Source organism: Xenopus laevis, chromosome 9_10L (assembly GCF_017654675.1).
Source record: "Xenopus laevis strain J_2021 chromosome 9_10L, Xenopus_laevis_v10.1, whole genome shotgun sequence".
Lineage (NCBI taxonomy): Eukaryota > Metazoa > Chordata > Amphibia > Anura > Pipidae > Xenopus > Xenopus laevis.
Window position 1 is genome coordinate 127,627,863 of NC_054387.1, and position 14,791 is coordinate 127,642,653.

At 38.0% G+C, this 14,791-nt stretch overlaps 2 protein-coding genes across 2 annotated transcripts; both read left to right on the forward strand.

The window, feature by feature from the left end:
- Positions 1-807: 807 nt before the first annotated feature.
- On the forward strand, positions 808-1,764 carry LOC108701967 (olfactory receptor 10AG1). Its single transcript, XM_018236978.1, has one exon. It carries the CDS (start codon positions 808-810, stop codon positions 1,762-1,764), a length of 957 nt encoding a protein of 318 aa, XP_018092467.1.
- A 3,211-nt stretch (positions 1,765-4,975) lies between these two features.
- LOC108701968 (olfactory receptor 10AG1) lies at positions 4,976-5,914 on the forward strand. Its single transcript, XM_018236979.2, has one exon. The coding sequence runs from the start codon at positions 4,976-4,978 to the stop codon at positions 5,912-5,914; it is 939 nt and encodes a 312-aa protein (XP_018092468.2).
- The last annotated feature ends 8,877 nt before the right edge of the window (positions 5,915-14,791 follow it).

Below are 14,791 nucleotides of genomic sequence, written 5' to 3' on the forward strand. Positions count from 1 at the left end.
TCTACAAAGGCATTTATACAGAGGGAAAAGTACAATATTCTGGAATGGCCGTCACAGTCCTCCAACTTGAATATCATGGAAAATCTATGGGATGATTTGAAGCAGACTGTCCATGCTCAGCAGCCATCAAATTTAACTGAACTGGAGAGATTTTGTATGGACCAATGATCAAAAATACCCACATCCAGAATCCAGAAACTCATCAAAGGCTGTAGGAGGCGTCTAGAGGCTGTTACATTTGCAAAAGGAGGTATTGATGTAATATCTCTGTTGCGGTGCCCAAATTTATGCACCTGTCTAATTTTGTTATGATGCATATTGCATATTTTCTGTTAATCCAATAAACTTTATGTCAGGTGCTACTTTGAAAGCTCAGCCAATGATAAACAAAACTCCAAAGAATTAAAAAAAAAAAGAATTAAAACTTTATTGCCCTATTGTATTTCCTACAGCTATATTTCCTAGTCATATTTGTTTAATAAATGTTGTAGTTTGATACCCTAGGATACCAAACCTATCATGTTCTTTGAAATACATTTTTCACAGAGAAAACATTTCACTATGCTAATTTCTTACCCTATTCTCTAAACCTAACACTATAAAATAATGATTGAGCTTGTTTATGTTACAGTACTTTATACATGATTATGACATGGCTACAAGGAGGATTCATTCATACAGTATGTGAAACAAGACATCTACCATAGTCACCTCACCACAAAGCTTACTATAAAGGTCTGGGAGGAAAATATCTGGTTTGGCTATAGTTGAACCACCTATGGTAATGCTATAATTTTACAGAACACAATGATGTCAGACAAAAAATGCTACAGAAATGTAACAGAATTTCTACTCCTTCGCTTTTCTGATTTCCGTTATGTACATCAACTTTCTATCTTCGTGTTCCTTTGCTCTGCGTATATTTTCACTTTGTTGGGTAATGGCCTGATTATTGTAACAGTGACTTTAAGCTCTTGTCTACACACCCCAATGTATTTCTTCTTAAGGAACTTATCACTCATTGAGCTTTGCTTCATCACAGTCACTATTCCCAAAGCAATATATATCTTCATGTCTGAGATAATGTCCATCTCTCTGTTGGGTTGTGCTTTCCAGATGCAGGCATTTGTTTCTGTTGGTGCCTCTGAGTGCCTTTTCCTTGCAGTGATGGCATTTGATAGATATGTAGCCATCTGCCATCCATTAAGATACATGACTGTTTTGAGCCCTAAAATGTGCTTCCACTTAACAATTTTATCGTGGGTAGTAGGAATTTTTGTTTCTTTTGGAGTTACCAGTTCTATATTTAGTGTGCCTTGTTGTTATTCCAACTGTATCCTCCATTTCTTCTGTGACATTGCTCCAGTGCTTAACCTTGCCTGTGTCAATACATTCAAGAATGAAATGACTGTTTTTATTATTTGCATCTTGGTAGTTGTGATCCCATTCCTTGCTATCTTGTGCTCTTACATTAACATACTATGCTCTGTAGGTCTCATTCAATCTGCAAAGGGACATCACAAAGCATTCTCGACATGTGGATCCCATCTGATGTCTGTTATTCTTTTCTATGGCACAAACATGTTTGTTTATTTAAGGATAGGAACTCAAGGTTCTACTGGCCATGACAGAATTATTGCTCTTGTTTATTGCATTATAATACCAGCCATAAATCCATTGATCTACAGCTTGAGGAACAAAGACATGAAACAATCGGTGAGCAAACTACCACAGGTTGTACGTGCTTATGGTAACACCTGGTAAAATATATATTACTACATAATCATTATTGATTTATCCATGTGGGCAGTTTCATAGTTGTTCCTCCTCCTATACATGAAAAAAAGGCTTGGCCAACTAAAACCCACATGCCACATTAGAACTGCATTCCACTCAAGCTTTATAAGTAATAGTGTGCAGTGTGTCATTAAAATTGACTGGCTGTCCATTGTTAGTATTATTAATAGTACCACTTCAATATTGAAAACTCTGACATGCCTATGAGAAAGAAAATGTCACGACCGGCACCCAATACCAGAACAAGTGCCAAGTACCCTAGTCTCGGCTCGGCTTCACAAGTAGTGTGACCACCGTTGGGCTTCGGGAGGGGCCCTCAGCTTACTTGGGTGCCACCTGGACTTAACGAGAGGTGCAAGGCAAGATGTTCTGGCTGGCAAAGGGGCACGGCTGTTAGCAAAGTCTTTTGGCCGAAGGTCACGGTACAAATGGAGCAAGTGAGAGAATCGTCAGAAAGTCTGGGTCGAGGCAGGCAGATATCAAGAATTGTCAGGTAGGCAAGGGTCAAAACCGGGTAATCAAACAGATGGGATCAGGCAGAAAGAGTAGTCGAAATGCAGGCAGGGATCAAAAACCAGGAATCACAGATAAAGTTTACAAGAACAAACAGCACAAGGCTTTAGGAACCACTAGAATAAAGATTCTATCACGGGCACCCTCTGGAAGCCCTTTCAGTCTATTTATACAGTTTAAATTTGGCGCCATTGCGCGCTGGCTTCATCACGCCAGCGCACCTGCTCCTTTAAGAGAGACGGAGGCGTGCGCGCCCATAGTGGGACAAGATGGCGCCGATGGCGCCGGCGCTGGAGCATGTGGCGGGCGTCCCAGCCGGTGGCGCGGCGGGCGACCCCGCCACACAGGTATTACTATTACAGAAAAGGTGCTAATGCTAAATTTCCATTTAGGTTTCATATTGCACATTAATATGGACTGCTTACTGGGCAGAATCATATTCTTGGCATTTCACCAGCATTGATGAGTGTTTTCTTTTTTTTTTTGCCCTACACATGTGCCCACTGTATAGTTAAGTTGCCATGAGTTAGGAAATGTAGGGGGGAAAAAAATTTCGATCTTTTTCAGCCTATCACCCATAATATAGAAAAAACGCCAGCGTTTTTTGGGACTTAGAAAAAATGTTACCTTTTTTTGAAGCAATCCCTATCTACTCTATTGCGTTTCGTCTGGTCTGAGGTGGCGAAGGAAGTCTAGCGTAAAAGGTAGCGTTCAGTACACTGCGCGCGTTAGTGAATTTGCGTAGTTACGTCCGTAGCGAAAATTTGCCAGGCGTAAGGGTGCGAAGTAACACTAGCGAATTTACGCCATCGTTCGTTAGTGAATTTGCGAAGTAACGAAAATGCCAAATGCTAGCGAATTGACGCTAGCGTTAGGTGCTTCGGCGCTTAGTGAATTTGCCCCATATATGTGTCTATGACTATTAAAACAGATTTAACAAAGAAAAAGCATTAACAATCTATTATGAAACTAAGTCCATTGCTAGAAGATGCCCTTTACAGCTAATATATTGGTATATTTGTGACATATGTTCATTCAATTGAGTTATGACTGCCTGGGATATACAGTAATATTATAGAAATTATAAAAGCTCATTTACAATCACAATCACATTGCTGCACAATTCAAAATGCCAAGCAAAGTACGTTCGACAAAGTACTAATTGTGAACACAGCAAGATTGTTTCCAAAAGATTGGCCTGTTTTCAACACCGATAATTTTTTATTTATTTGTTGCTAATTAGACCCAAAAGAATAATAAAAATTCCTCAGAGAAGGTACCTGATTATACAAATACTATTGACCATGTCTTTATATTTGTTCATGTCTCAGCCAGTAAGGTAAGATGAGGTGCAGGAAAGTTTGTTTCAGTGAAGAATAAATACACTCGTTTTGTTTGCCCCAGTCATATCCTTGGACAAATCGTTCATCTGGATTGCAGCATAAATGGTCCTTTTCAGAAGTCTTCAAACTGAATAATAATATTGTTTGAGTGGACAGTTTTGACAGAACATAATAAGCTATTTCTAAGGCACAGAAAAGTCTGAATCAAGAAAGCAAAAACTCAGACTCACATCACATTATTTTATACCATTGCAATTATTTGGATATGGTTATTACAAGTCAAAAACACATTGGTGATTTTATTTTTCGATGCAGTCATTATTTGCTTCTCATATGAAATATCAATTTCCATTACATCCTTGAAGGGTACATTTTCTGTTACTGTATATACTCGAGTATAAGCCGAGTTTTTCAGCTCCCAAAATATGCTTAAAAACTCTACCTCGGCTTATACTCGGGTGAATAGTCGCCGGCGTCTAAGAATAGTCGATGGCGTCCAAGAATAGTCGCCGGCGTCCAAGAATAATCACCAGCATCCACGAATAGTCTCCAAGAATATTCACCGGCCTCCAAGAATGGTCGCCGGCATCCAAAAACGAGACGCCGGCACCTCCAATGGGAGCAGAAACCCTCAATTTTTTGATTGAAACTTACAGAAGCTGCTGCATTTCTCACCCTAGGCTTATACTCGAGTCAATAAGCTTTCTCAGTTTTTGGAGGTAAAATTAGGTACCTCAGCTTATACTCGGGACGGCTTATACTCGAGTATATATGGTATCTTTTATTGAAAGAACATCGACATTTCATTTCTAAGCATGAAAAAATGGACAAAAAAGCCAAAATAGAAACGTGAATAAAATGTGTTAAACCTGATATGATTTTCGTCAGTTGTCAAAACAGGAAATAGGAGCCCACTTCCATATGACAGTCTGCGAGGCCAGAGGTTGCACATCTTTTATGACGGATTTGGCTGTATCATAAAGAAAAATGTTGCTAATACTGCAACAAAATATGCATAAACATGCAGTACTATTGTCTTCATAGCACACAGCATTTACGACTGTGTGGCCTCATTCCAGAATGCCATAAACAAGGGTTATAGATTACATATAGCTCTTTTAAATGCCATTCCTTATTTACAAAAACAGATCCTACTACTCAATTGTACAATAATTCTTGAAACACTATGGCAAGATTGCGTAGAGAATGTGTTAACATAGAGAGGTAATCCTTAATGGTTAGGTCCCCCTAGCTGGAAATTAATTATATTTTTTATTAGTGCTATGACATACATTAGCAATGCTCTAATTTTACAGAACAGCATGGTATCAGACATGCAATGTTACAGTAATTTTACAGAATTTCTGCTCCTTGGTTTTTCTGACCTTCATTATAACCATCAAATGTCTATCTTCATGTTCTTCTGCTCAGCGTATATATTCACTCTATTGGGCAATGGCCTGATTATTATAACAGTTACACAAAACTCTCATCTACACACCCCAATGTATTTCTTCTTAATGAACCTATCATTCCTTGAGGTTTGCGCCATTACAGCCACTGTTCCCAAAGCGATGCAGAGCTTCATGTTTGAGAGAAAGTCCATATCTGTGTTGGGTTGTGCCTTCCAGATGCTGTCATTCATTTTAATGGGTGCATCTGAGTGCCTTTTTCTTGCAGTGATGGCGTTTGATAGGTATATGGCCATCTGTAACCCTTTAAGATACATGACTGTGATGAGCCACAAAATGTGTTTCCAATTAACAAGTGTATCTTGGGTGGTTGGATGTTTTGTTTCTTTTGGAGTTACAGGTTCTACATTCAGTGTTCCCTGTTGTAATTCCAACCACATTCTCCATTTCTTTTGTGACATCACTCCAGTGCTTAACCTTGCCTGTGTCAATACATTTAAAAATGAACTGTCTGTTTTTATCATGTGCACCCTAGTGGTCGTATTCCCCTTTCTAGCTATATTGTGTTCTTACATTAACATACTGTACTCTATAAATCTCATTCACTCTTTAGAGGGCCGTCACAAAGCCTTTTCTACATGTGGATCCCACTTGGTTTCTGTAATTCTTTTCTATGGCACAGCCATAATTATTCATTTCAGGTTAGGCTCTCAAGGTTCTACTGACAATGATAGGATGATTGCACTTGTGTATTGTGTCCTAATACCAGCCATAAACCCTTTGATCTACAGTTTGAGAAACAAAGAAATGAAACAATCATTGAAAAAACGATTGCGTTATAAAAGCTGATGGTAACCCGTGATAAAAGATATCTACTATACAACCTTGCATTAATTTTACTAATCTGTCTTTACTAGTGATGGGCGAATTTGCGTCGTTTTGCTTCGCCGAAAAATGTGCGAAATTCGCAAAACGGCGAAAAATTTGCGAAACGGCACCGGCGTCTCGTTTTTGATGTCGGCACCGGCGAATTTTTGACACAAATTTTCGCGTGCGTTTCGCAAATTTATTCGCTGGTGGCGAATCGCGCAAATTCGCCGTGAATTTGTGCCTGCCGAATAAATTCGCCCATCACTAGTCTTTACCACAGTCATAACAAAAAATGGTACTAAAGTCAAGATCTTATTGTACCTCCATATAGTTGCACTTGGCTTAGCTGCCTTCCTCCTCCTCCTGAATTTCACTCACTTACATCCATATACGACACGACCGGATTGAATATTTTCATCGAAATTGCCTCTAAAATTGTAAATCCCTCTATTGACTGCAATGATGCTGCAACCCCTGAAGTTGAAAATAAGGTAACATGCATGACTACCTTGCTGTAACAACCCTTTAGCCATAGTTCCAAGACTATTTAGTGAGTCCTCTAATTCTAATTCACCTTCAAACGTATCTTCTTGAATCTCATCTAACCCTTCAAGCTGCAAGGCAAGCAGTTTTAGAATTACCCGCTGTACAGAGATTGGGGTCATTTATCAGCACCGTGCCTGGATAGTAGCCCAAAGTAGAAATCATTGATTTCTGCTCTTTGTATGCAGAACTAATATAGTAAATTAGATCCTATAGATTGTTGCAATGTGTGGGAAAAGCTTGCTCAAAAAAAAAGTGCTAAACTGCAAAATTGTGTACATAGGGGTTATTTATTAAAAATTTGTATTAGTTTTTTTTCCTACCACAAATAAACTTAACATTTTAAAAAGTAAAAATGTCTACTTTTTTATTAAAAGATTGAAATACATAATGACTATGAAGATTTTCATTCATCCAGGTCATGGTATATCTAGTATAGGTCAATCTAAAAACAACTGGACTTGCTGAGTAATCAATGAAGACGTTTCACTACTCATCCGAGCAGCTTCTTCAGTTCAACTGTTGAACTGAAGAAGCTGCTCGGATGTGTAGTGAAACGTCTTCATTGATTACTCAGCAAGTCCAGTTGTTTTTAGATTGACCTATACTAGATATTGAAATATATAATGTACAAACAAATACAAAGTCCAAACCCAATTACGAAAACCTCAAAATCCTCATTTTCATAAGAATTCTCGTGAGATTACAAAAAAGAAAACCTCTAAATCTTCAAAGCAAATACAAATTTGGATAAGGACAGCTTGAACTGACTCAAACATGACTTCGGTGATGGCAAAGTTTGTGTTTGAGTTTTTTGTGTTTTTTTCACTACATAAATAACAAATTCTTTGTGGTTTAGAGCAATTAGGCTAATAAAACAATTTAGTGCTAAAAAAGTTTGATTCAGAGATACTGGGCAGAATCAATTTCATGGCATTTCACCATATACTCTCATAGTCACTTTTAACTCCTCAGCAGGTCTTCTCATTGATGGTCTCCAAAAAATGGACAAAAGATTATCATGGCTGCACTTTCTCCAGTACAGTAATCAGTGTCTTCCTTTCTCTTGATGAGCAGACCATTTGTTCCCTTCTTTTTTCTGTTCACATGTGGAGTATCATGGTACAACTTCAGTAATTTTCAGTGGAATTTGTCCCATAAGTCTACCCATAGTGATTGGGAGACAGAAGACAGTAGGACACAGAGTGATTGTACCAGTGAAAGGAATATATTGATTACTGTACTGGACAAAGTACAGAGTGATGCATAATCTATGAAGAAATTTTTGTTCATATACCCTCAATGCATTCTTTGTTCAAAAAACACTACAAATAGATAAATAAATACAAAAATAAATATGCTCTATGCTTATTAATGTCTATGGGTCTATCACTAAACAGATTTAACAAAGACAAAGCATTGACCATCTACTATGAATCTAAGGGGCAAATTTACTCACCTTCGAAGTTGCTCCAGCGTTGGTTTCGCCGCACATCGCCAGGCGAAAGTTTCGCAAGTTGCACTCAAGGAGGTGAAAGGTAGCGAAGTTGCGCTAGCGTTAATTCGTCAAGCAAAGCGAAGTTACGCTTGCAGTGCCTAATTTGCATACGGCGCCAAGTTAAAGTACAATGGACGTATATGTAGCAGCAAATACATTACATTACACAAGTCCAGGGAACCTTAATAAAATAAAATAGAGTTGTTATTTTGCCCTACACATGTTCCCACTGTATAGTTTAGGTGCCATATGTAAGGAAATGTAGGGGGGAAGGAGGGTACCCCCAAAAAAATGTACAATCTTTTTCAGCCTATCACCCTTAAAAAAGTAAAAGACGCCAGCGTTTTTTGGGACTTCGACTTTTTTTGAAAGCAAGTCCTATCTGCTCTATTGCACTTCGCCTGGTCTGAGGTGGCGAAGGCAAGTCTAGCGCAAGAGCTAACATTCAGTAAAATACGCAAGTTAGTGAATTAATGTAGTTACGTCCCTTTGCCATAGTGCAACTTCGCCTGGCGTAAGGGTGTGAAGTAGAGCTAGAGTAGGTCCAATTCACTATCGAATTAACGCCAGCACCCATTAGTAAATAGGCGAAGAAATGAAATGAGGTCACGCTGGCGAATTTGCACTAGCGTTAGCCGCTTCGCGCTTTAGTGAATTTTCCCCTAAGTCCACAACTAGAAAATGTCCTCTACAGCTAATACCATTGGCCAGGGGCATTTTAAGGCCTTGGTGGGCCCTGGGCAAAGAGCTAAGTGGTGGCCCCTAGACCCGTAGTGCGACAAAAATTTCAGTGAAGCCGCACCTACTTTTTGGCCACACCTCCTAAACACCACAACTATTTTAACAAAACATAACTCAGTCATTCAAGTATTACAAGGATAATCAGAATATTAACCACAGATCTAACAGTATACTAAATTGACAACAAAAAATCAATAATTAGCATATTAACCCCAGCTGTGCCAATATAATCACTGTAGAAATTGCCAATGAGCACTCCATTGATCCCAAACAAGCAAACATGGCCATTGAACAGAAAGATTGTAGTGAACCTATGGAAATGGAGGTCCCTGTTCATTTAAAGGGTTATTCACCATTAAAATAACTTTTAGTATTAAAAGTGATACTATTTCTAATGCACTCAAAAGAAAGCGAAAACATTTCTGATAGAAATATAGATTTTTATTAAATCTTGAAGGGTACACTTTTAGTTATCTTTTATTGAAAGTAGGGATGCAAATCCAGGATTCGGTTCGGGATTCGGCCAGGATTTGACCTTTTTCAGCAGGATTAGGATTCGGCTGAATCCTTCTGCCTGGCCAAACCAAATCCTAATTTGGATATTATTATTATTAACATGTATTTATATAGCGCCAACATATTGCGTAGCACTGTATATGCAAATTAGGGGCAAGAAGGGAAGTCTCGTGACTTTTGCTCACAAAACAAGGAAGTGAAAAACGTTTCCCCTTCCCACCCTTAATTTGCATATGTAAATTAGGGTTCGGATTCGGTTCGGTATTCGGCCGACTCTTTAGTGAAGGATTTAGAGGTTCAGCCAAATCTAAAATAGTGGATTCGGTGCATCCCTAATTGAAAGAACATTTCACTTAGAAGCATGAAAACAATTGATAAAAAAGCCAAAATAGAAAGGCAACCAAAATGTGTTGAACCTGAAATGATTTTTGTCAGTTGTCAAAACAGTAAATAGAAGCCCTGCTCCATGAGACCAGAGGTTGCACACCTCTTATAATAGGTCTGGCCATATAAGAAAGAAAAATGGGCCAACACTGCAACAAAATATGCCTAGCCATGTAAAATGATTGCCTTCCAACCACACATTGTGTGGCCACAGTTGCAGAATGCCATAAACAAGGGTTATAGTTTACATATAGATCTTTAAGGTGCCATAACTTATTTTCAAAAACAGATCCCACTACTCAATTGTACAATAATTCTTGAAACATTATGACAAGTCTGCATAGAGAATTCCTTAACATATTAACATATAATGTGTCATGGTCAGGTCCCCCTCAAAGCTTAGCGTGAAGAAATGCTGGAAATTATATTATTTGATTAGTGCTATAACATACAACGGCAATGCTCGGAGTAAGATCGTAATACGATCATACGATGAATAAAATCCTCCGACTTCGAATGTCGGAGGATTCTATTCGATGGTCGAATTTCGAAGTATTTTCCACTTCGAAATTCGACCCTTATAAAAATCTGCCCCACAATGTTACAGTATCTAAAACTACAAATCCCACAGGTGACTGCAATGATGCTGTAACCCCTTAAGCTGAAACATGCATGACTACCTTGCTGTAACAACCATTTAGCCATAGTTCCAAAAATATTTGGCTAGTTCTCTAACTTATCTATCCTCAATCTTCTTGGATTTCATCTAGCCCTTCAAGTTGCCTCTGAAACTCCTCTAAGTAACCCTAGGATGTAAGGCAAACAGTTTGGAATTCCCTGCTTTACAGTCCTACTATAAATTGGAGGACATTTATCAGCACTACCCTGACATTGGATGCATGGGAATTAAGCAGCTAAATCTCCTGCTAAATCTATTTAGAAACAAGTGTAGAGGCAGCTGGGCAGCATGCCACCCATAAAATTGTGCCACCCGATGCCTGGACCTTTGTGATCTTCCGACAAATCTGGACATGTGCATTGATGAAAATGATATATACATTAATGAATCTGGTGTGACTTGTGAAGGCCTATTTATCAACAGTCTCATTTTAGTGGTTTTAGAGGTTTTTGAAACCATGACAAAACTCACTCTCTAAAACCATGATCATCATGACATTCATTAAAAGATCTGAATAAAGTAAGTACTAAAGAAAAATAACACTGAATGATCCAAAAAAATATGAGGTGTTTTTTTTTTTTGGACAATTCCTAGTGAAAAAAAGTCAGAAAACCTGTAAAAGTCTGATTTGAGAATGGTCCAATAGGATTAGAACAGCTCTCACTAACTATAGGACCTTGACAACTTTTACAGATTTAGTATGAGGTTTTTCGTGGTTTTTACATTTTTTTATGCATTTTAGAAGACTATGAAGACCACAACATTTTACAGATTTGTGGAAAGAAAGAAATTTGTTTGTCAGTAAATTGGCCCCTCAGTGAAAGTTAATTTACTCTAGAATGCTGCATTGTAGGTAAAACGAATGGCGCAAATGACTGTATTCTTGATGGAACAACTTGTTCAAAGGGTGGTAAACAATGGATCATCCTACCAATGCATGTCCCTGGCTTGATTCCAATGCACATCACAACAACTATTTCCTTAAATATGTGTTCCTAATTAGACCCAAACTTGATAAAAGGCCACACAGCCTGATACATTGCTGTGATGCCCTAAAGTACTAGTAAAGGCTTTTTAATAAGAAGAATATTGTGTGGTGCTGTTCCAAAGGTTCCCAGTTGTGATGTCAGTGGAAAGTGGCCACTGAAGAACATGCACTACCCCTACAAAGAGATGGCAATCATCGCGCTGACTGCTTGTTTGCTAGATTCCTAATTAGACCCAAAAGAAAAGATCCTCAGAGAGGTTGGATGATTATAAATATTGTATTTACCTTGTATTTCTAATTGAGAACTGCTTAGTTATTAAGGTAAGATAAAGAGGACACTCTGCTTTAGTGAAGACCAGAAAGCAAATACAATCAGTTGGTATGGCCCAGTGCTCTCCTTGGACCCCCTTCTGGGTTGCATTATAAAGGATTCTATTTAAACACCTTTAAAACAGAATCAAACACAACTTTGTGTGGACAGCTTTTAGGGAACAGAATTTTCTATTTCTAAAGCATTGGAAACCAAGAACTACAAAAACGTAAACTCCTTGCTGGTATCAGAACAGGCATTACAATATAAAAATAAAATAGAAACTGAAATCCATAATTTCAATGATATCAATAATATTGCTATCATTTTTACAAATCAGCCATATTTTAATAATTGTTTTTTTGTTTTTACCATGATCAAATTCTTTGTCTCTCACAACAGTTGTCACCAGGTCTCGGAGGATAAAATATTTTTCTTCAGTATTTGTTATTGAATTTTCTACACACTTCAAAATTCCCTTTTCCTTAACAACTTGGAAAAAATATAACGTGAACAAAATGAAATGTTGTCAACATATTTGTAAGTAGTCAATAGGATCCCCCAACTATACCAGTCTTTAAGGATACAGGCTGGCCACTTCTAAGGGTAGGACGAAAAAATTGCAAACAGTACAAAAGGATATTAATAATCATTTAGCATTATTGCCCTCTTATTATAGAGTTGTGGAGGCCAAATTGTCAGAAGCCGCATTGTGGTGGTTTTAGGGGTTTTTGAAACCCTGACTAAACTCATTTATTAAAATATCTGAATTAAAAAAAGTACGAATGTAAAATAATGCTCAACAATCCAAAAGAAAATCTGAATAACTCTAAAAACTCAAAACAATTACGTTTTTCAAACAATTCCTAGTTAGTCTACCTCTAAAACTCTGAATTGATTAAAAATGATCCAACAGGATCAGTGCAGTTCCCACTGACTTCAATAGGACCTCGACAACTTTTACCTGGCAATTTTTTGTATTACTGTTTTTCATGGTTTTACACTTAATAAATTTCATTTTTAGAGCTTTTAAGAAACATTGGAAAACCTCAAATATTTATTCATGGAAAAATGTAAATTCAATTGTTAGTACATCAGCCCCTTAGACTGTGTGGTTGCAAATCTGGAATTCAACAAGCAAAGGCTAACTATACCAGTTCATATGTTAATCTTTTAGGCACCAGTCATCCTCCATCAATCGGTGCCAAATGTATCATATTCTTTTCAATAGATTTATCAAAATGAACATATTTAATTGTAATAATTCCATAACATTTTAATAAATTGAACCCGCTGCTCTGCTGTGCATTCATTCTTGACTTTGTTTATGTTACAGTTTTACACCGATTCCCTATTATTATAAAACATTATGACAAGGCTGCATAGAGGAATCAGTAACAAATGAGATATATTATATATCATGTTCAGCTCCCCACAAAGAAGGCTGAGGACTAGAAGGAACTTGTTTATGATAATTATAGCAATCAACGGTAATACTGTAATTTTACAGAATAGAATGGTATCATCCATAAAATGTTACAGTAACTTTACTGAATTTGTGCTCCTTGGTTTTTCTGATTTCCGCTATAAACATCAGCTATCTATCTTCACGTTTTTCTGCTTGGCGTATATTTTCACTTTGTTGGCCAATGGCCTGATTTTTATGACAATTACATTCAGCTCTCGGCTACGCACTCCAATGTATTTCTTCTTACGGAACTTATCTTTCATTGAGCTTTGCTTCATCACAATCACTATTCCCAAAGCCATGCATATCTTCATGTCTGAGACAAAGTCCATCTCTCTGTTTGGTTGTGCTTTCCAAATGTGTGCATTCAATTTAATCGGTGTCTCTGAGTGCCTTTTCCTTGGAGTGATGGCGTTTGATAGGTATATGGCCATCTGCAACCCTTTGAGATACATGACTGTAATGAGTCAAAAAATGTGCTTCTTCTTAACAGCTGGATCTTGGGTGGTAGGATTGTTTGTTTCTGTTGGACTTATCAGTTCTATATTCAATGTGCCTTGTTGTAATTCCAACCTCATCCTCCATTTCTTTTGTGACATGGCTGCAGTGCTGAACCTTGCCTGTGTCAATACCTTCAACAATGAACTGTTTGTTTTTATTGCTTGTATCCTAGTAGTTGCCATCCCTTTCCTAGCTATATTGGTTTCCTACATTAACATATTGTGCTCTGTAGGTCTCATTCGCTCTAAAGAAGCAGGTCACAAAGCTTTTTCTACGTGTGGATCCCATCTGGCTTCTGTTATTCTTTTCTATGGCACAGCCATGATTTTTCACTTCCGTTTAGGAACTCAAGGTTCTACTGCCAATGACAGGATGATTGAACCTGTGTTTTGTATCATAATACCAGCCATAAACCCCTTGATCTACAGTTTGAGGAACAAAGACATAAAACAGTCGGTGAGACGGCTACTACATGTTTTAAATGCTAGCACTAACACACGGTAAAACGTATCCATTATATATCCTTTCATTGTATTCATTTTAATCATTAGTCTTTACCCAGTTAACTTTATAAACAAATATAGAAGTGATACAGAACCCATAGATATATTTTTGTAGCCATTAGAAGACTAGGGTACTGTGTTCCTCACTGTCTATCAGAAATATTTCCCCCAGTCTCATTGAACTTACCAAATCCTCATCTTCTGTTGTCCTTGTCTGTCAATCCTGCTACTGGTTATCACAAAATTTTCCAATCTTGTCCTCTGAAATGAACTTTCTCCCTTCCTTAAACTCTGCTCTGGTGGTATCTTAAGACCCATCTTTTCAGAGAAGCCTAACCCTAGACTTTCTAGCCTCTGACCGACTTCAATACTCTTTTCAAGGTATTATGCAGATGCATCTATAGGTTTCTATTACTACTTTGCCCTTTGCTAATCATATGTGCACCCTATTCTTTAGGCAGAAGTACACTGGGCCCATTGACACAGAGCACTAAGGGAACCCTGGAGGTACCGCCTGGTTGACCCCAGTGGGGCAGGAAACAGGGGTGTACTGTAACTACAGAAGAAGCAGACCCTGCAGCTGCAGGGGGCCCAGCTGGTATAGGGGCCCCAGGAAGCCCTAATTCATATACCATTTCAATCAATATTGGTAAAAAAGGTCAACCTCTAGACATTTTGGGGGCCTGAAAAATAATTTGCTGTGGGTCCCATGAATTTCTAGTTAC